General features: G+C 36.3%; 1 protein-coding gene across 4 annotated transcripts in view; it reads left to right on the top strand.

Annotated features, from left to right (window-relative positions):
• Positions 1 to 21,304, top strand: part of SLC4A7 (solute carrier family 4 member 7) — a 96,630-nt gene that overhangs the window by 11,265 nt on the left and 64,061 nt on the right. For 3 of the 4 annotated variants that reach the window (XM_090284412.1, XM_090284411.1, XM_090284410.1), the window contains exon 1: positions 16,512 to 16,613. The exons of the other annotated variant lie outside the window; for it this stretch is intronic. In XM_090284412.1, coding sequence (XP_090140538.1) covers positions 16,581 to 16,613 — 33 coding nt within the window. In that variant the 5' untranslated portion in view covers positions 16,512 to 16,580. Of the gene's footprint in view, positions 1 to 16,511; positions 16,614 to 21,304 lie in introns of those variants that run through there. 4 annotated transcript variants of the gene reach the window in all.

Genomic DNA, 21,304 nt, shown 5'->3' with positions numbered 1-21,304 from the left:
TGTGGACAATGAAAGGTGGGGCTGAAAATTCCAAGCTCCTACTTAATCATGGTCTGGTCTTTCTGGTGACCAGCCCCCCTTTAGAAGCCCACCAGGAGTTACCTCATTAGAACAGAAGACAACTCCAAGGGATTTAGGAACCAGGGATAGAAACCAATATTTATTCTTTTATTACCTCACAGGTTAGATAGTGGTTCATTGCCTTAGCATTAAAATTTTTTTGTATTTTCTCCCATTACCATTTAGTCCCCTTATGCCCCACTCCCTGCCAGCAATCACCACACTGTTGTCCATGGTCCACAAGTCCTTCTTCCTTTTTGCTCAGTCCCTCCCCTCACCCTTAGCTGTCATCCTGCTCTCCATCTATGAGTCTGTCCCCATTTTCCTTTGTTAGTTCAGTTTGTTCATTAGGTCATATGGTATTTTTTTCTCTCTGATTGGCATATTTCACTTAGCATATTCTCCAGGTCCATCCATACTGTTGCAAAGGGTAAAATTTTCTTTTTTGTGGCTGAGTAGTATTCCATTGTGTAAATGTCCCATAGTTCTTTTGTCCACTCCTCTACTAATGGACACTTGGGCTGCTTCCATATTGGTGATTGTAAACAATGCTGCAATGAACACAGGGACGCTTATGCTCTTTCAAATGAGTGCTTTTGGTTCCTTAGGCTATATTCCCATTAGTGGGATACCCGGGTCAAAAGGCAGATCTATTTTTAATATTTTGAGGTATCTCCATACTGCTTTCCACAGTGGCTACACCAATGTGCATTCCCACCAACAGTGCAAAAGGGTTCCCCTTTCTCCACATCCTTGCCAGCACATTTGCTTTAGCATTAAATTTAAAAGAATATAATTATATTTCGACAAAATGTTTAAAAGTTTAAAGCATAATATTTTCACTTAATTTTAGCCATTTGAAAAAACATTTAAAATGTGAAATATGTCTCCTTTTAAAAGTAGAGTACTGATCACTAACTGGCTTTAGACTAATGTGGGTGCTTTTAATCTTACCTTGCTTTAATTATTTTCTTTTGTCATTGGATTTCTTATCTGTTACAGATTTGTTGTAGGTAACAAGTGAAATTGCATAGTAGTTAAATGGGGATGGGGAGAGGGGTCTTTTGTTATGTCACTGTCACACAAATTTTACATCCTAAGATGATCCCCTGGTTCTTGGCTTGTTGTAGAGCGCGAGGTTGCTTGCTAGGTTAATTCTCTTTTGATGAGATCTTACTGTATCTTCCTGTTAGCCTTTCAGAATGAGATCTGCAGGGTATTGCAATGCAGAAGAGTTTAGCACATTGCTTGGCAGAATAGGTATAAGATAGTTCCAGTTATTATTCTGCTGAGGCTTGATGATAAATTATACTTTATAAAGAATCCATAGTGTCATCTTAAATTTAATTGTCATATTAATTTTTCTGTAATCTGAACTAACAAGACTAACCATGTATTTTATTGGATAAAGTAAATCTTCTGAATTTTGTTTTGCATGTACATATATACACACACGTACACCTATATATATGCATACATACACTACTCATTTTATATATGTAATTATTTATTTTAATCATTGAGTCATTAAACGGCTTACTGATATTTAGGAATTTTCAATTGAACTAGAATGGGTTATCATAGCCAAATTGCCATTCTATTTTACAAAACTATGATTTCTTAAAAAGCACATTATTGTAGGAATTTTAAAGTAATGCAGTTTGTTTTAAGGAGGTCATATATGGACTTAAGTTAACTGCATTTTTTGAGATGTTTTCTTACCTGTATTTTTCAAGCTACTTCAGATCTTTTTTAAAAACAATCTTGATAGAGGTAAGATTTAAATAAAAGTAATTTTATTGATTAGAAATCACAACAGAGTATTTTAATATAACGATCTTATAGCATATGGGCCTCACGGAATTGAATTCATATTGGAAGTGTGATAGGGAGAGGTGGGAGTTATCGTAAAGGGGGTGAGGGAAGGAACTTGTATTAAATTTCAGAGCACAGTTGAAAAATGCCAATTGCAAGTTTTACATAATTGCATTTACTCAATTTTTATATGTTACTTATTTTGCTATTATCTTCTAATTGCATTGATTTAGCAATAAATGGGTGTAAAAGGTTAAGTGATGCAAATGTTCTGTGTCTTAACTGTGGTGGTGGTTACGCAGATATGTATATACATTTGTCAAAACTAAATATGTACACTTAAAAGGACCACATTTTGTTATAAGCAAAAATAATAAAGTTGATTTTAACTAAAAAAAAAAAAAAAGGTTAAGTGATGAATATTGAGTGGATTAGTCATGGGGTATTGTTTTCCGCTTACGGTGCTTGTGCTTCCTCAGTTATGGTCGTGAACTTCAAGTAGTCAGGGGCAGTTTAGATTACAGTTTGGTGGCAGTGAATTTCAAGTCGTTGAGGATTGCTGTATCTTTCTGTCTCTACAATAGGTAGAGGTATCTGATTGGGGAAATAAATCATGTTCATTGAGAAAGTTTTTGTAGAAAGCCAAAATGATAATATTTCAGCTTTATTTTTCAAGCTGCCTCTAGAGAATGACACATACAATAAATGAGCATTGGTAGGCTAATTTTTGGGAGGTCTGTTGGATAGGGGTTGTTTACTGTTGTTCAACGCCTTAAATCACTTTTAGAGTCACAGCTTTTGTTTTTGTTTGCCACCTGATATAAGTGAACTTGACCTATGGTTTATAGAGTGCAGGTCTAGGGCCTTTAATCAGAACTTTGCACTCACTGTATTGATTGTGAATTAAAAGTTTTAACTTTGCTCTTTTCCGCCTTGTCCTCCATTTTTCAGAGTAGCTATGGAGCTAAAAACGCTGACTAAAACCTCTGCTTGTCCAGCCTTTAAAGTAGTTGTTAAATAAAATTTATGAAGGGTTATCCCAAAATTCATTCCCTGTATCTTTTCCACTATTTGCCCAACTTCAGGTTGCACTTTACAGAAATAATTTATTGGATTATCACAGGTATTTAAAAAATAAGAGAAAGGTAACAGAGTAGACAATAACAGAATATGTTGCAGGTACGGAGGACAAATACTGTTTTGTGAAACTTGTTTATCTTATATATACATACGTAGACATGTGAACAAATATGTGTGTGCTGTATTTCCAGGGGTTGCATTTAAGAAACAAAAGGAAATCCACTTCTGTAGATTAACATTTGATTGCATTCTTTTGATGATAATATACATATATTATATACATATAGTATTTAAATTTTTTTCATTTAAAATTTTAACATATCCAAGTAAGTATTTTGATTAAATACATCTAAGTGAATGCTACATCAAAAAGTTTTTATATTGGAGAATTTAACTTCAGATTTTGTTAACAATAGCTTACTGGTTTCACGTATAATTAGGGAGGTGTAATGAGAAGGGAGAACTGCTGGATGGACTTTCCTCTCCAATTTCAAACTCTCATCAACTGTGTCAGCCTTTCGGCTCATAGGAAAGAACAAAAATTGGAATATCTACAATTAGAAAGACTGTTTAGTCAGTTTGACCCAGAAGTACCGGAATTATTGTAATATTTGGAAAGGACTTATGGAAAACGGTTGATAAAATTTTTAGAAATGTAGCAATTGTATCAGTACTCTTATAGTACATTAACTGCTTTGAGATTTTAGAAGACACAAGATGATCAGCATGGAATGTTTAATGACATAGAACTATGATTTTTATGTCTTACATGTATGTAAAAAATAGAGCAGACGTAAAAGAAGACAAGTATTGTTTATTGTGTAGGATAATCCTAGAGACTTAGGCTTTTTTTTGGAGAGAAATCTGAAGGAGATTCCATTTGCTTAAACAGTTTATGATACAGGAAGGAATGAGTGATTCTATTTGATAAGCTATATTTTGAAAATATATTTGCAGATTAAGTACCTGAAACTGAAAAGCAGAATATGTTCCTATAGATTCCATTTTTTCTTTTTGTGTATGTATTTAATGGAAGGAAATTTAATATTAAATAGTATTAATATTGAATATTGAAATAGATCAAAGGTTCATATTGAATATCTCTTAGAGGTGGAATTTAAGGGTAATAGAATATTATATTGTAGTTTTCAAAATTTTCACAAAGAACATGCATTATTTTATAATAAAAATATTTGTATGTATCTGAAGTTATTTTATAGCCACTTTTCACACAGGTCAGTAGAATGAATCCCTAACAGTTAAATTATTTTGCAGAAATTAGACAAAGTGGTCATTTTTTTCCCAGACTGTCACCATCTTAGCACTTCAGCAATGGCTTTAATTATTGCCCTGCATGTTTAGTTTTTAACTGTAAAGATGGTTGCAGTGAAAATTATTTCCATATGGTTGAGGCTTAGGCTCTTGTTGAGTCTGTGTGTTTAGGCACGGGTATCATCTTACCAGAAGTCCTCTAAATTACTGCAATTCTAGAACTGAGTCCCTTTTAGAGGTTTTTAAAGCATAATCAGTGTTTGAACTTTTCATGATGTTGGAGAGGTCCTCAATGGAGCTATTATAGGAGTTTATGCCGCTTTATATTTTACGGTGTCATTCATGTGATTTGGTAACCAGCATACTCCCTATTCTTATTCTTTGAACTTCGAAGCTCTCCAGTCGCTTATCTAACTTGCCTTTTATTTGGGGGGTGGTGGTGTCTGCTGCTTCCTCTTCCCTATGCAGTTTAGAATCCATGGCCTGTATCTTCAGCCTCTTTTTTTGTTTTAAGGAAATTTATCATCATGTTTAATGGTATTAAATATGTCAGTAAATCCCCAATTCTCCATCATTTTAACTACTGGGGGTGTCAGACTGCTGGAAACATTGTTACGTAATCTTACAGATTGGTACCCCTATACATTCATGTTTCCCTTTGGTTCTTCAAATAGAGAAAATACTCCTGTGTATTTCTAATTATTTCCTGTTCTCTACAGTGGATGCATTAAACGTTCTCTGCTGTCTTCAGACTGTATCTTTTCACCCCTTAACCCCAGCAAATATTGCTACTCTCTTCACAGAGTCAGCAGAAGGTACCAGAAGGGAGCTTCTATCCATTGCTCTTTCCACTTGGACAGCTCAGCTGAAACTTGACACGTCTTAAGTAGATACCATCAAGCCTTTTTCTGAATTTCTTATCTCAGCGAATAGCACCACTGTCTGGCTCAAATTTGTAAGTGTGAGCATTATCCATGAATTTTCCTTCCCCATACCTAGCACCCAAGTCCAGTGGATTCACTATTCTTACCTTGAATCATTTGACTTCTCTCCCTGCTTCCTTTGACTAGGGTTCAGGCTTCGGTCTTCTTTTGCTTGAAATAATGCAGTGCATTTCCAGTGTTCCAGAAAAAATAGGATTCTGTTAAAGAAAAAAATATTTAGTGACGCTTGTTCAAGAATGGCAAAGCAGACTTTATTTAAGGTAGGACATTCTGATGGGTGTAGGGACCCCTACAGTGGGGATGTAACAGAAACCCTGGGCTGCTCGGATTGAAACAGAACCCACAGGCTGTTTAGTTAGGGGCCCGATTGCCCGCCGCCAGAATTATAATTCTCAATACCAGAGTTTGGTGAAAAGGAAAAAGAATTGTTTATTTGTACATAGTTCTGCCTCCCCCTCCCAGACCTGGCCAGTCTTAGGAAAGTCAGAAACACCGTTTCCCTACTTCCTAGGCACAGTTCAGCTTTACCAGCAGCTGCCAATCACTCAATTCTGACTGGGGAGGTCCTTTCTGTGCTGTGGTGCCCTCCAGCTCTCAATGAAGGACCACCTGGATTCTCGGCCTCCTTGTAAACTGCCTTCTTCCTGTAAACCGCATGGATCTCCTCTCCTTCTCAAAACCGCATGGCGACAGCTTCTTCTTTAAGCAGCCTGGAGACCCCTTCTCCTCCAAGCCACATGGAGGGAGCCCACGAGAGCCAGAACCAGCATCTTAAAGCAGCCTGGAGAGACCTGCTCCTCCAAGCCACATGGAGGGAGCCCATGAGAGCCCGGGCCAGAGCCAGAGAGCGAGCCCCAGAGAGCCAGAGAGCCAGCTAAAATGTCCGCAGCTGCTTATATATCCCTCACTGTAGTGGGTGTTGCAAATAGTTTTGACCATTCACAGAACCCTACTCAGGCTCTGTCTTCTTCCTTACCATCCCACAGTCCAAGATCCCTCCCATCTTCCTGAGTCTTGGAAGTAAAGCTGATCTTTGTGCAACAATGTTTCCAGCCACTAGCTCCAGGCATGCAAGGGCATCCTGAAAACTGCTTCCTTTTCCGCAAATTCTGGGGTTTGTTTTTGGACTCCCCTGTTTCTGTAACAGGGAGGGGAGATCAGACTCCACTCGGACTCTTAACAGGGACAGGGGGTGGGGCTAGGGGGATCAGTGGATGGAAAGTTACTAAGGAAACAGCAGAAGTAAGGGGGATTCTTCTTGTTAGACCAATCCAGCAGAGTTGTTAAAGGCAGACAGGGAGATACCAGGCTGGGTCAGACACCAAGGATTAGGGATTTTCCTTAAACTGGCTTGATTCCACAAGGACAGAGAAGGAAGCCAAAGGTCGGCTTTGCACCTCATTAAAGTTTGGCCAAGGGATAGTCTTTATCACCACTTCCTGCCTGTTATTCTTCACAATGTTACCTTGCCAAAGGCATTTTGGACTGCGGATTATACTCCCCTTGCTCTCTGGATGAGTTTGAAACTTAGGTAGGCCCTGGAGGGTCTGGCTCATTTTTTCCCTTCTCCTCTTTTTCTGTCTTGACTGTTCTTCCCTCCTGTTCTACATTTCAACCATAGGCAACTGATTTTAGTTATTTGAATATACAAGACTTTCATTTCTGGGTCTGGGCATATTATACCTCTACTCCTAGCACAGTGCCTGGCACATAGTAGGCACTTGATAAATAACTGTTAAATGTTGTATACATGCAGAGTTAATAAAATTCCACATAAAGAAAATTGTGTCTTCAAGGGGCTTGAAATGAATTGGGAAATGTTGGTAAATATGTTCAGAGTAAATTTAATTTCACTTAAATATAAAATGTAAAATTAACATGATATGACCAATAAAGATCATGCAGTAGGGTGGTAATAATACCTAATATTTAATTGAGCATATATTTTGTGCTGTGAACTTTTTAAAGCTTGTTATGTTCACTATCTCATTTAATTTTTTACAACCTATCAGTTGTAAGCACTGTTACCATCCACATTTTACAGATGAGGACACTGCTATCTAGTGAGATTAACTAACTCGCCCAGCTAGTAGCAGAGCTGGGGTTTGAATTCAGGCTCTCTACTCTAGCACCTATACTTGTTCATGTTTTAGCTTCAGCCAAAATAAACTGGTTGACAAATTGCATTATATATGTATAGGTACAGTTTTCACTAGTACCTAGTCTTAATTTTATGCTAATATAATTTCTTGGATAAGGTCATTAAGTAGAAGCTGTTTCTCAAATATATGTAAATTGTCTTAATCGCTTAATAAAATTTTGCGCACTGTTTGCGTATTTAAACATGATTTAGTTTCTGAGTCCTACTCTTATATCTTCCGTAGCCATCTATATTTCAAGGTTGCTGTTTATTTTCCAAATGACATAAACATTCCTACATCCACTTGGTATTCCAAAGATTTTCTGATATCTCTTATTTGTTGTACTTTTTTCTTTTCTCTTTGTCTTTGTCATCCTTTAAAAAAATTACTGTGACGTCAGTGAATATTGGGAAAGAGAAGACGTAAACCCAAACCCAAACCTTTGATCTATCGTGTTCTTTGATGACCTGCAAGTTGCTTGGCTTTACTTCCCTGCCCCACACACTGTGTAAACATAAAATGAGTCACTGTTGTTAGGAAGCTTTCCTTTTTTTAAAAAAATATTTATTTACTGATTGATTTTAGAGAGAAACATTGATCTGTTGATCCAGTTATTGATGCAATCAGTGGTTGATTCTTGCATGTGTCCTGACTGGGGATCAAACCCACAACCTTGGTGTATTGGGACCATGCTCTAATCAAATGAGCTACCTGGCTAAGGCTTAGGAAGCTTCCTTTTTATTTACTTAAAAATGTTTCCTGTTAGAGAGCAAGTATAGAAAATATTGGGAGAAGGTGAGATAAAAATTTGACCATAGTGTTTCTTTGTATTCATTTGAATTAGTTACTAAGAGTACTTAAAGTTAGATTATATGCTATTGAGCATGAGGGTAATTGCTTGATGAATTGATTTTCATTCAAATTTGGGTAATTTGAAAAATAAATATCTTGAATCTTTAAAAAGGAACCTAGTATCAAAGAGTAAATGGTAACAGCATTTGTTGTAATTGGTGAAGACCTGCCAGTTTACCTGCATAATGGTTAGATTTGGCAATATTTTATTCTTAAATCCTTAAACTACTTTTATTCCATAATTGACAGCTCTTGCCTCAGTAAGTAAAACAAATAGAATAAGTTTGTGCATCTTCCAGGCAGGCTTCTGTGATTACCTGGAGTCAGAAATATATTTGAACTCGCTATAGTTAGAGATATATTGTAACCGTATAGGGTTTTTTGCTGGGTTCCAGGAAAAGCTGCAACAGAGCGTCCCCCAGCATCTGAAAGAGGAAAGATAGCTGCAGAGAACAACTATCTATAATCTTCATTTTCCTTGTCTCTGACATATGGCTTCTTTGTCAGGTGCCACTTGGTGTCACTCATATTTTCTATCCACTTCTGCTTCAATTTTTCACCCTTTCCTTTTCCTTTCCTTTTCCTCTCTCTCTCTCTCCCTCTCTCTTTGTTTTTGTTGTTTTTTGCTCTTAGTCTGAGTCCATAATCTGGATGCTTCTAAGCAAGGCTGGTCTATGAATTTTAATTAAGTAGATTAACCAAATGACTGTATTGCAGTGAAATGCACCCAGGGACAAGATACGATGACTTTGTAGTGTATTCAATTAGCCTTGGACGAGTTAATGCAGAGGCGCTCTGCATTTCACAAGCCACTCTGAAATGTGAAGGTTTAGGCTTAAGGCCTAAGGCCTAAGGACTTGTTTTATGATGTTTAAAAGTATGCATAGATAAAAAGATTTCCGTCTTTTATTTATCTAAAAAGTACTATATTAAACCATCGTCGGCAGCCGTCCGTCTCGAGAGACGATGGTGTAGCTTCTTAAGAGTCTATCTGCACCGCCGAGAATGGCTGTGCAGTCCGACTCGGGAGTGACATGGTAGTATCTGTCTCCTCCCGTGTTGAATCGACATCTTGCGATGACGCTGAAGCTACAGAGCCTGGGCAGGGTAATATGGAGGGTCTGCTGTTGCCCATGCAGCAGACCCCCCCTCTCTTCGCAGCTGAAGGATCCAAGGGAAAGACGGAGTCAATACAGCTTGGGTTCAGGTGCGCCGCAGGAGTTGCCGGTGTTGACTACAACGTCAAACCGCCTTAGGGACTCCGGCTCCGGATTTTCTGTCGGGGTTTACTCCCTTAGCCTTTCCCCTGAAGAGGTATGCCGCAAGGCAGCGGAGGTTTTTTGGAGTCAGAGTTTTCCTTCTCTGATGTACCCTGACTGGAAGATCGAACCAGCGACACTTAGCTCGCAGGCCGACGCTCAATCCACTGAGCTAAACCAGCCAGGGCTATATTAAACCACACTATGAATATTTTATAGAGTAAAGTTATCCATATGACATCATTGAGATTCCTATACACTGAGCACAGGTAGCTTTCAATAAAACTTCTATTGTAAATTCAAGGTTAAGATGCATTTCTGCCTGTAGAGTTCATTGCTAAATGCAGCTTTTATGAAAGGCTTAAGGCTTTACTTTGTTTGCCTGTGTGAGTGTTTATGTTGACTTCAGAGGAAGAACCTGGTAGATTATTTTTTGGTTTTACAGGGTCTAAAAGTACTGGAAATCAGTAGTAGCTCCCAGTTACTTCTAAGGCACTGGTTCTCAATGGGTTTGTGTGTCGAGTTGTGTTTTTGCCTCTCAGAGACATCTGGCAATTCCTGGAGCTGTTTTTGTTTGTCATAACTGGGGTGGGAGGATATGTGTGCTATTGCCATCTAGTAGGCAGAGGCCAGATATGCTACTGAACATCCTACAATACACAGGACATTTCCCTACAAAAACGTTCAGCCCAAAATTTCAGTGGTGCCAAAGTTGAAAAGCCCTGTTCTATAGGATCAAGGATCATAGAGCAAAAAAGATCAAAGGATTCAAAATAGAGAAGACTTACGTTTTTGTAGATACAGACAGAAGTCACTCTTTACTGGTTTCGAATGCCTTCAAGGAAGTGAGAGAGTTGTTCAATCAGATTATATTAAAATTTATTTTATTTTATTTTTTGTTGAATTTATTGGAGCGGCACTGGTTAATTAGTCAACCACCCCAAGTTATTTTTTAATTTCTTAGGTAAAAATTTCCTAATTAACAGTAGCCCAAGATAAGACCCACAAGAATGAAAAATTCTTTGTAATATGTAGGACTACAATAACATTATTTTTCAATGCAAATATTAATTGTTCTGTGTCTTCTGTCTCTAACATTTAAATGTGGAGCATTCTTAAGAAATATAGAGCTATACTTTGTCAAATACTGTTGCTTTTTATAATGATGTATTTGATTCTGGTATGTTTTTCATAAAAAATAATTTTACCCTATTGTGAACTATATTTTGTTTATGAACTGGATTCTTCACGTACTTAATTCTCATGAAATTATACCTGTGCCTCAAAATATGTATAAAAACAAAGTTCCTGAAATGCTATGTGCACTTGAAACAACTTTAAAAAAATGACTTTTAATCTACTTCACTGTAACACATTGATTATTCAGTGGTACATACAAAATGCCTATATGAAAACTGCAGCTCTACTACAGTATATCCTAAATATCCTAATATATACATGGAATATTTATTTAATAGTTATCTTCTTACACTTTGTTTCTAAATCTAATTAAATGTCCAGGTTTCATAAAGCAGCTGCCAGGAAAGTTTCTTCAAGCCCTGAATTTTTTTTTCTCTTTCTTTTTCTTTTTGCCTGGAATAGGTGCTTAGGGTCATCCTATTCACCACCAGCACAGCAGGAGATCAATTCCGCATGTCTCATGATAGCCACCAGATGGCGATCTTAACCACTGTGCAAGACTAGCAGTGGTGGATTCTGAATTGGTTGCCCAAATTAAGCAATGTATGTGTATGTATAGTACCTTCCTTACCCATCATTATTAAAGGAGATTGTTCTTCTCATACTTTTACTTCTTAAAGGGTTTAGGAAAATATGAGAAGAGTAACCATTTTAAATTAAGTAATTTAAAATGTTTTCTCATAAATAAGAAAATAACACATCTGACTGCACCCCCCCCACACACACTTTGGTCAAATTAAGAGAAACGTTTGTGGGTCCATTGCCTTATGTCAGCAGCAGCATCTACGTCACTAGCAGGTACATTTCTATTATGTTCATGTACTAAAAACGTGGCTTCGCATCCGTAAAGGGAACTTTTAATGGGTACTACAGAGGCTTTCTGTTTTTTCCATTTTTACTTTGAATTAAACTTTTTTTATTACATTATTGGGGTGACATGGGTTAATAAGATTATATAGGTTTCAAGGACACATTTCTGTGACACATGACCTGTATATTCCACTGTGTGCCCACTTCAAAAGTCAGTCATTTTCTGTTACCATATATTCGACCCTCTTTACTGTTTACTACCTGTCTTCCCACGCCCCTTCCCCTGGTAACCACCATACTGTTGTCTGTGTCTGTGAGTTTTTATTTGTTGTTTTCAATTTTATATCCCACATATGAGTGAAATCATATGGTTTTTAAGTTTTTCTGACTTTTTTCACTTAGCATGATATTCTCAAGGACCATCCATATGCTTTTTAAATAATCGTTTTAATTCCTGTACAATTCCCCACCTAACCTACATTTCTGGATTTTTTTTTTCCTTTGATTGAAATTCACAATTAGAATTCTAACCTTCTTAGCATTTCTTTTAACTAGATTTAAGATTTGAAAAAAATCAGTTGATGTATTATATAATTGGCTGAATGTGAAGCTGAAAAAATGTTAGTTGTTTTTCAGGGTGACTGCTAATTCATTTTTAAAAAATGCGAACGTGTTGAGGAAACTTTTGAACCATGTTCAGACTGTGAAATATTTCAAAAGTGTTATTTGCCTTATAATCATAGTTGTATTCAAAACATGACTTGATCATTGTTTTGAAGAATTGACTAAAATGATCATTTCTCACAATTAGTGGCTTCTTAATGATTATCTTTGGTATTAAACCTTACACTATATCCCCCACTGGCTGCTCTGCAAACCCTCCTTTGCCTCGCTCCTGAGGCCGGCTCCCCGCCCACGTACTCCTGCGCCGTGGACTGTGGCCGCTGTACGGCCGGAGCCGTGGACCCCGCGTTTTCTTTTCCATCCGCTGCGCTGGGTCGCCGGTGCGCGGCTCCGTGCCCGCCGTGGCGGCGGCCGGCAGCTCCGAGATCACCACCAGGGATGTCCGGGAGGAGAAGGAAGATGGAGGAGGCAGGAGGTGGAAGAGATGCACCTGCTAATGGGAACGCGAGTGAGGAAAATGGGGAGCAGCGGGCTGACAAGGCGGCAGGTGAAGAAGAGGAAGAGGAGGAAGGTAATGTTGACGGAGAGGATGGAGATGAAGGAGAGGAGGCCGAGGCAGTTGGGCGCAGGAGGAACGGAAGATGATGAGGATGACGACATTGACACCAAGAAACAAGACTGACGAGGATGACTAGACAGCAAAAAAGGAAAAGTTAAAAAGAAAAAAAAAAGGCCTCTGGGGCCTATTAACCCTCCATTTCCCATCTCAGAATCTGCAGGTGGTCACTTAGGTCACTTTGGAGCAGGGCCCAGCCCAGCGCCAGCAGCGCCACCCGCAGATGGACCGCGGTCCCCACCGCCCAACCAGAACCACAGTGTGAATTTGCAACAGGGGAAGAAAAAAGCAGAACTTCCAAGGCCCTGCTTTTTTTCCCCTAAAAGTACTTTAAAAAGGAAAAAATTTATTTTTATGTACACATTATATTTTTGTACATGTTGTTAGGGGTCAGCCATTTTTAATGATCTCGGGGTGACCGAGCCAGCCTTTGGAGGGGTCTCTGGCCTGTCTCTGCCATTACTTGTCATGTGACCATGTTCATTGTTAATCTCAAAAGAAGCAGAAACAAAAAAACAAAAAACCTTGTTAAAAAAAGGATGAACAGCAACGAAACAAACTTATTCCGAGCATTCCAGTAACTTTTTTTTTGTATGTACTTAGCTGTACTATTAAGGAGTTGGTTTGTATGAGGTGGTTAAAAAGGCCAAAGATAAAAGTTTCTTTTTGTTTTCCTTTTTGCCTCTGAAGTTGCTGTTTATTTATTTAGGCCTGTTTGATGTATGTGTGAAGCAATGTTGTTGAACTATAAACTGGAATTTTATTTTGCTGAGTTGTTCCAACAACAAAATCTTACACTATGTATTGAATTAATAGATCCTTTACATCTTTAGAGCAAGAGGATCTTTGTTGAAACTTAGACCAACCTGTATATCCTTCTGTACTTTATGTTTATAGAAATATATACTCACAAATAATGGTTTATCCTTTGTAAAATGTAAAAATTTGATCATAAACATGTAACTCTCCAACTTGCATTTTTCTTAACAAGGTACTGATATCTGTTGAGAGGGACCTTGTAGTTTTAATTCTTCATATCTTCATAATATTTCATGGTAATCATGCATTCTGTTTATTTACTTTCAAGCTGTTTTCCTGTTTTTGCCAGTTTGAGCAGTAAACATGCTTGACTGTATCTTTACATTTTGGTGCTTTTATTTTTGTGGAGTAGATACCCAAAGGTGTATATTGCAGAAAGGATATATTTTAAAATTTTTTTAAAAAGTTTATTTCCTTCTTTAGAGAGAGAGGAAGGTAGAGAGAAAGAGGAGAGAAACATTGATGTGAAAGAGAAACTATCTATCCGCTGCCTCTCCTACATGCCGCAACCGGGGACCAGGTTGGCAACCCAGGTTGTGTCCCCTGATGGGAAACCCAACCAGCACTTACCGCCTTGAAGAACAATGCCCATCCCCCTGAGCCATGCTGGCCAGGGCACAAAGGATAGTCTTAAAAATTAAAAATATACATTCTTCTTAGCTTACTCTCCACAAAGTTTTCAGCAACTTACATTCCCACTAGGAAGTATGTTGTCCTATCTTTACCAGTTTTAAATGTAAATTATACAGCCTTGGTGATGGTGATGTTTTCACAGGTGTATGTATATCCCCAAATTCACTGAGTTCTATATATTAAATATGTGCAGCTCTTTGCACGTCACTCATACTTCAATAGGTTTGTTTAAAAATAAGTATTGCTGTTCAATAGAAGAACTAGTAAAACTAGAATTCCTGAGTTTATATGTTGAGTTAATATCTAAACTGTAAAACTTGATTTTTTAAATTTTATTTGAATATTGGCCTAGTAGTGCCCAGAGTAGTGTCACAGCAGGTAACATTTTGGAGAAATGGATGTTTTGTATTTTGATGAAGAATAACATTTTGATTTGCAATTTGGGAAATTATATACCTAATTTGTTTTTTTTCTCTCCTTGGGACTCTTAACCTTCTTTTCTTCAGTTTTTCACTCCCTCTCTGTCTCCCTTTTCTACCCAAATTCCTATGCTCAGGGTTTTTATAATCTAGTCGGGGTGAGACATGTGCATGGTAAGGAGGTTAAGCTCTTAAATATTAGTGGGGAGGGCCAAGGTTTTCTACAGGAGGAAAATTTCAAGAGGTCGTTGTTGAAATTGGTATTGAACTTGATTGTTTGCAGATTCTCTTTTCTTTGCTTGATGTATTGAGAATTTTTAATATCAGTGAATAATGTGTCTTTTCTGTTTCTTCAGATTTATGTTCATTTGTGAAGCATAAATCATAGAAAGTCTGAAGATGTAAGAAAATATTAATTATATGCTTTATTTTAACTGTTAATGTCGTTAGGGTTTCTAATTCTTAGAGAAGTTTAATAAACAGGAAGCTTTAGTTGGATTTGAAGGACTTTGGCTTGGTATCTGCTGTCTCATATAGAGCAGTGGAAGATTAAGACAAACTTTTTTCTGTTTAGTGCATTATTTCAGTTTACAGTTTTTTATTTTATTATTTATCTGTTGCATGCCATCAGTGAATTCTACAGGATTAGCTGGTAGTAAGACTTCACTTCTGGAATATCGATATTTCTATAGAAAATATCACATATTTGTCTTGTTAAAATATAGGCTTTGATGGTACCAGGAAGCAAATTTGTGTATTCAAAGATATGTTTTTAGTTTAATTTAGATTACATTTGTATGACTTTAGTAGACTTTATTCATTCATTTCCAGCTAGAATTTTGTTTTAATTAACTATGGTTGGAAGTTTTTTTTCTTACATTTTATTACATATAGTTGAAACATTTTTAGACCATTGAGTTTCAGTATAACAATTACAAGAAATTAATTTGAAATGGTTTCAGATTCCATCTTCCAAACTAACCATTAAGAAACAACTACTTGTTGAATTTGGCCAAGTATCAAAGAGGAATAGTCAGAGTTACCTGAGAAGAGTATTAAAACATTCCTCCCTTTCCAGTAGAGTATTTGTGTGAATCTGGTTTTTTTTTTTTTCATGTAATTCAACCAAATATCAAATCATATCAGATTGGTTACGGAAGTAGATATGAGAATCCAGTTGTCTTTTATTAAGTCAGGTACTAGATAGAAATTTGGCAAAATGTAAAAGCCATTCTTTTCACTAACTTGTTTTGTTTTTGAAAATGCTTATTTTCATTAAAATGTTATTCATGTTAATAGGTAATGGCTTTATTATTTTTAAAAATAAATTTAAATATTTTAGTTTTCTCAGTTTTACCTTCTATGGGGTAAATATACATGTGAAACTGATATAAATAAAGGCTTTTTGAGAACCTTCAATAATTTTTTGAAAGCGTGTAAAGAAATTTTGAGTTTGAAAGTTGGAGGAGTGCAACTTATTTCCTTCCTCCATTTTAGCTGTTATCCATATCAATACTTAATTTTTAGTTAAAATAATTATTATAAACCATAATGTGATTTATTAATATTATTAATATAGTTACAATAAGTTGGTATAAATATAGTACTGATAAAAAGGCAAAACTTGACAGATGAAACATCTCTGGATCTTTACTGAAATTATGTGAAAGGGTAGATTTAGCCTAATTTGTTGAAAATATATACTCTTAAGTTATATGCATATACAGACACACTAACACAGTCATCCACATATTCTTAGGGTGTGCTGTCTGTTGAACTGATGTTACATGTAGAAAGGTTTATGTGTATATGACTTTCCAATTCTCTTATGCTGTAACCCCCATCTAAGTTGTGGTTATTAGCTTGGAAGATTAGGCAACTCAGAAGGCAGTGATTGGCTGTACCATAAAAGCAACTTAGAAGAGTTCATCTGTGCAAAGCACAGTGACCTAAATCAGATACGTACTCACTGTCCGTGGAATCTTCAAGGGACTTACTGAATTACATTATCAAAAACAAGACATTTATATATTACTATGGAAAGATTTCGCCTGGAGAAGAAGTTACTTGTATGTACCTAGTTTATGATCTTGTGTTTTATTTACAAACAAGTTAGACTCTTTCAGAGTTTAATAGTGAAGCTTGAAGAAATGTCAGGCTTATTAGCACTGGCTTAGAATAGTATCATCCTCTGTGTCCTTGGCTGTGGAAGTCATCTGCTGAAAAGTAAATCCTTGTATAAAGTTAGCAATGTTTGTAGCATCTTTATTCTATAAAAATAATTTTTGACTAATTAATATTGTTTGAGTGAGGCTTTTAAAAATTCTATTTGGATAAGATACTAGGAAAGAAATCTCTCTTAATGGTAAAGTATGTTTGAGGCTAAAAGGAAGTATTCTATAACTAAAATTACTCTACATGTTAATAATTTATGGAGGTGTTACTTTTGAAACGTCATATGTCATATAATGAAGACATTAATTTGTGATAGGGTTCTGCTGCTGCTGCTTTAATAGTGGATTTTTTAAACTTCACATGTCAAAAAGGATATTAAACTAAGTTTATGAATATGTTGTTAATCTTTTAACACCCCCTCCCAACATTATTCCTTTGGAATGTTAAAAGTATCATTTTGATCATTTTACCAAGAAAATACAAATTATGGATTTTGCTTTTTGGGTAGTATAAATGACTGTGAGAAGAATTAGTAAAATGCATTATGTAGTTAATAAAATCTTTCAGGCATAGAAACTAAGTTGGTTTGATGTTGCTGGGAATTCTCACTTGTGAATTAAATTTTAACTTGATTATGTGTTGATGTTGGGCTTCTTTTGTTTATAAACTGAGTTATTAAATTTAAAAATATTGAGTGTTTGAGCTTTAATTGTGTTCATAAGGAGTCCTTAAGTGGATCCAATATAAATTTTTAGCTGAGTGTCTTGCCTTTTGAAACATACTCAACATTCAACAAGTATTTATTAGAGAACTTACCAAGGGCCAGTCTTGATGCTGAAGATACAGTGATGAACAAAACAGGCATAATTCTTTTCTTGAAACTTATTGTTCAGACTGGAAGACAGTTAAGGAAGTACTTAAATAAATAGTTAACTACAAGTTTTAATACTGTGAAAAAATTACTGTGTATTTTCAGCATCTATTATAGAGGCCTTGGTTTATTGTCTCGTGTTAAAGAACCCATGTAGCTGGGACTTTAGAGAACTGACTTCTTAATTTTTTAAAGATTTTTATTTATTTTATTTTTTTAGAGAGGGGAAGGGGGGGAGAATGAGAGGGAGAGAAACATCAATGTGTGGTTGCCTCTTGTGACCCCCAACTAGGGACCTGGCCTGCAACCAAGGTGCGTGCCCTGACTGGGAATTGAACTGGTGACCCTTTGGTTCACAGGCAGGTACTCAATCCACTGAGCCACACCAGTCAGGGCGAGACCTGGCTTTAATTTTAGTTATTTCATCAACTAACAGTGTAGTCTTAAGCAAGTCACTTAAGCTTTGCATGTTTGTGTGTTTGCACATGCTCGGGCACCATCATGTTACATATGTGTGTATATCTATACTATATAAAATGATAAAACTGAACTGGAAAAGTAAAACATGTCTACACCTATGAGTTTGTGAGGTCTCATTTATTCATGAGGAATGGAAAGGAGAATTTATATCTGGATTTCTTATCATGGAGAGCCACATGTAAATTAAATTATAAGCTGGTATTTGATTTTATTACAGTTCTTCAACCACTGGTGTATTCTCAGTACTGGGAATAATGCTTGGTACATAGCATGTAGTCAGTAAGTATCTGTGGAATAAATGGATGAATTTTTTAATGACTAGTCTTTAAGGAAATAAGACTTTTTTTATGGTCCATTGAATTCATAGGGATCACAGTTATTATCCAGGGGAAGAATAGGCAAATAGACCCCATTGCTGAGGGATTTCCTGGCTCTCTCCTGTTTATTTTCAGTAGAAATATGCAGCAGAACCCTAAAGATTCCAAGCTAATGGTAACCTCATGCTAGCTGAAGATGGGGAATCTTGACAGGATAGCCATGGGATCTTCTTTTTCTGAAAAGCCTCTGGATTTTGTCTGTGGTTTTTTTCCCTATTGTGTAGAATGCCTCTGCTTTTCTGCACTAAAATGTATAGTTTATTTTTTTTTTATTTTAAGAAAGCTCATATTGGAACTAAATTTTGTCTCTATTTCTATTAATAAACTTACATACTTCATAATCCTAAAATAAATGATTCCTGTATGGTTTTTTGCCATGTGTATATACTGAATTAGAACTCAGAGCGAATGCATCTCCTCAGAGAAATAGTACTATTTATGATTCGTAATTTCAGGTAGAACCTTGATGAGGCTTTCCGTTGCCCACAAGTCCTGTGCCTTGTGACGAAGCATCTGACAATAAAGTGTGTTGCTAACAATTATTTGCCAATTTTTATACCTCATACTTTGAGTTCTCTGCTCTTCCATCTTTGGTTGTCTCACCTTTGAAACTTTCTTAACACTTAAGTTGTCTTTAGTTTTAAGCATGGTATTAAAAAAAATTTTTTATTGTTTATGCTATTACAGTTGTCCTACTTTTTACGCCATTGCCCGCCTCCACCCAGCCCGCCCCTCATTTCCATAATCATTCCCCTCATCATTGTCCATGTCCATGAGTCCTACATATATGTTCTATGACTAATCCCGTCACCTCCCCCTCCCCTCTTACAGCTGTCAGTCTGTTCCATGATTCTGTGCCTCTGGTTCTCTTTCGCTCGCTAATTTATTTTGTTCATTAGATTCCTCTTATATGTGAGATCATGTGGTATTTAAAAGAAAAAATTCTGAAGCTTTTTGTTCCAATGTCAGAATCGATCCGATTCCCACTGTGTCTGGAGACAAAGTCTTTTTCAAAAGGCTTTTAAATTTTTTCTGTGGAAATCACATGATTGCCTAAATTAAAAATTTGCAATACCTTTTACATCTCTTCAGCTTATTTTAGAGTTAATATGTAGATCCAAAAATGCCATGTGAGTTCTTTAGAAACTATGAATTTTATTCTTTGGCTTTTCATTGTAGGAAACAGTAGTCTGATGATTTCTCCCTTTAACTGGATTAGGAAGGATTATTTGCCTTACTCTGAAGCTTTTTGCCGATAAAATTGAGCTTTCTGATAATTAAGTTCAACTCTTAGTGGTAGGTGGGAATGGAGTTGGGAATTGGGGTCATTTGGAGGAAACTTATATTTTGGGGGGACAACATTGTTATTTGGGTACAGTTTGATAGTTTGCCCTAGGCATCTTGGGTAAAATATTCTAACATACAAATCAACTTTTAGAACACTATTTATAGATTTGGGGTTGTTCGTATTCGTGCAAGTGTGTAGTAACTTTCAATATTTTCTTGTGAATTGGGATGTACATTTTTTGAAGGAGTAAAACAATGTACATGAAGTGGGAGTGGTCCCGAAAAGACCAAACTATTGTAAAATAATTAAGGGCGTGAAGCAGCCTCAAAGAGAAATTTAAATATGTGGGCCTTAAGTCTTCAATGTAACCCAAAGGTGTTCAAACTTTGGTGGGCACCAAAATCACATACAGAGGTTATTAAAAATAACAGGTGCTTGGGCTCCACCATAGCTAATGAACCAGCATCCCTAGTGTAGGGCAAGGGAAGCTGAGTTTTAACAAGCTCTCTAGGTGTGTCTGAATTTAATATGTCAAAGTCTCTTAAAGTAGTACAGTTTTCGGGCCTTATCAAAGTTAATTGCAGCATCTTGGCATTCCACCCTACCTAGTTACATATGCATTTCCTGTATAAATCTCTTATACAACCATAATGCTATTTTAGGATACATGTTAAGTCTTCACATAGGTTTTAATTAGGTCATTCAAAGGTATTTGTTTCTGCACTTGTAAGACTTTTCTAATCTAGTTTTAAAGTTATATGGCAGATGAGAAAGCATTTTTTATAGAACAACAGAACAGTTGCCTTATTCATATTCAGTAACAATGTAGACATCCTCTTTGGGTTTTGTACTAGGGTTAGGTCCTTTCACATAGTATCTCATCCCACCCCACGGTTCTTTGAGGTGGTATGTACTCTTATTTGTATTTGAAACAATGGTAGATGGGTTAAGTGGCTTTCCAAAGATGGCATCCTAAGTCTACCTCTGTATTTATGTGGTTAAAATAAATCAAAGCACTGTAAAAAAATAACAAATCCAGGAGTCTACCTCTATGACTTCCGGTCGTTTTAGTATTATTTTTGTATGTCCTTCCAGTGTTTCAATTGTGCAAATTTAAATATTCCTTTTCTGGGAGTTTCTTACATAAAAAGTAGCATACTGTAGATGTGGTTTTCTACTTTGTGTCTATTTCATTTGTAATAGGTAATAGATTTTTTATTTTTATTTTTATTTTTATGTCAGTGCATGGAGAATGTCCTTGTTTTCTTTGAAAGTTTGGTATTCCATTGGGTAGTCGTTCCTCTAGTAAAGGGTCCTTGGATTTTTTCCAGTTTTACCTGGTACAAGCCGCAATGAATAACCTTCCGTGTGTGTTGCTTCATATCCAGAGAATTTAAACTTTCTTTATGATCATATATGGATAATCCTTATATCTGTTGTCTTCTTTGTTATAGAGCAATTTAATCTGAATGGTTACCTTATTTTAAAAATATTCTTTAAAAAATTTAATTTTTTATTATTTTTAATCTTTAACCGAGGATATATTTATTGATTTTAGAGAGTGAAGAA

Source organism: Furipterus horrens, unplaced genomic scaffold, assembly GCF_987537825.1.
Source record: "Furipterus horrens unplaced genomic scaffold, mFurHor1.1.pri manual_scaffold_7, whole genome shotgun sequence".
In the NCBI taxonomy this organism is placed as follows: Eukaryota; Metazoa; Chordata; class Mammalia; order Chiroptera; family Furipteridae; genus Furipterus; species Furipterus horrens.
Note: the sequence above shows the minus strand (reverse complement) of the source record. Positions and strands in the feature narration are given on the sequence as shown.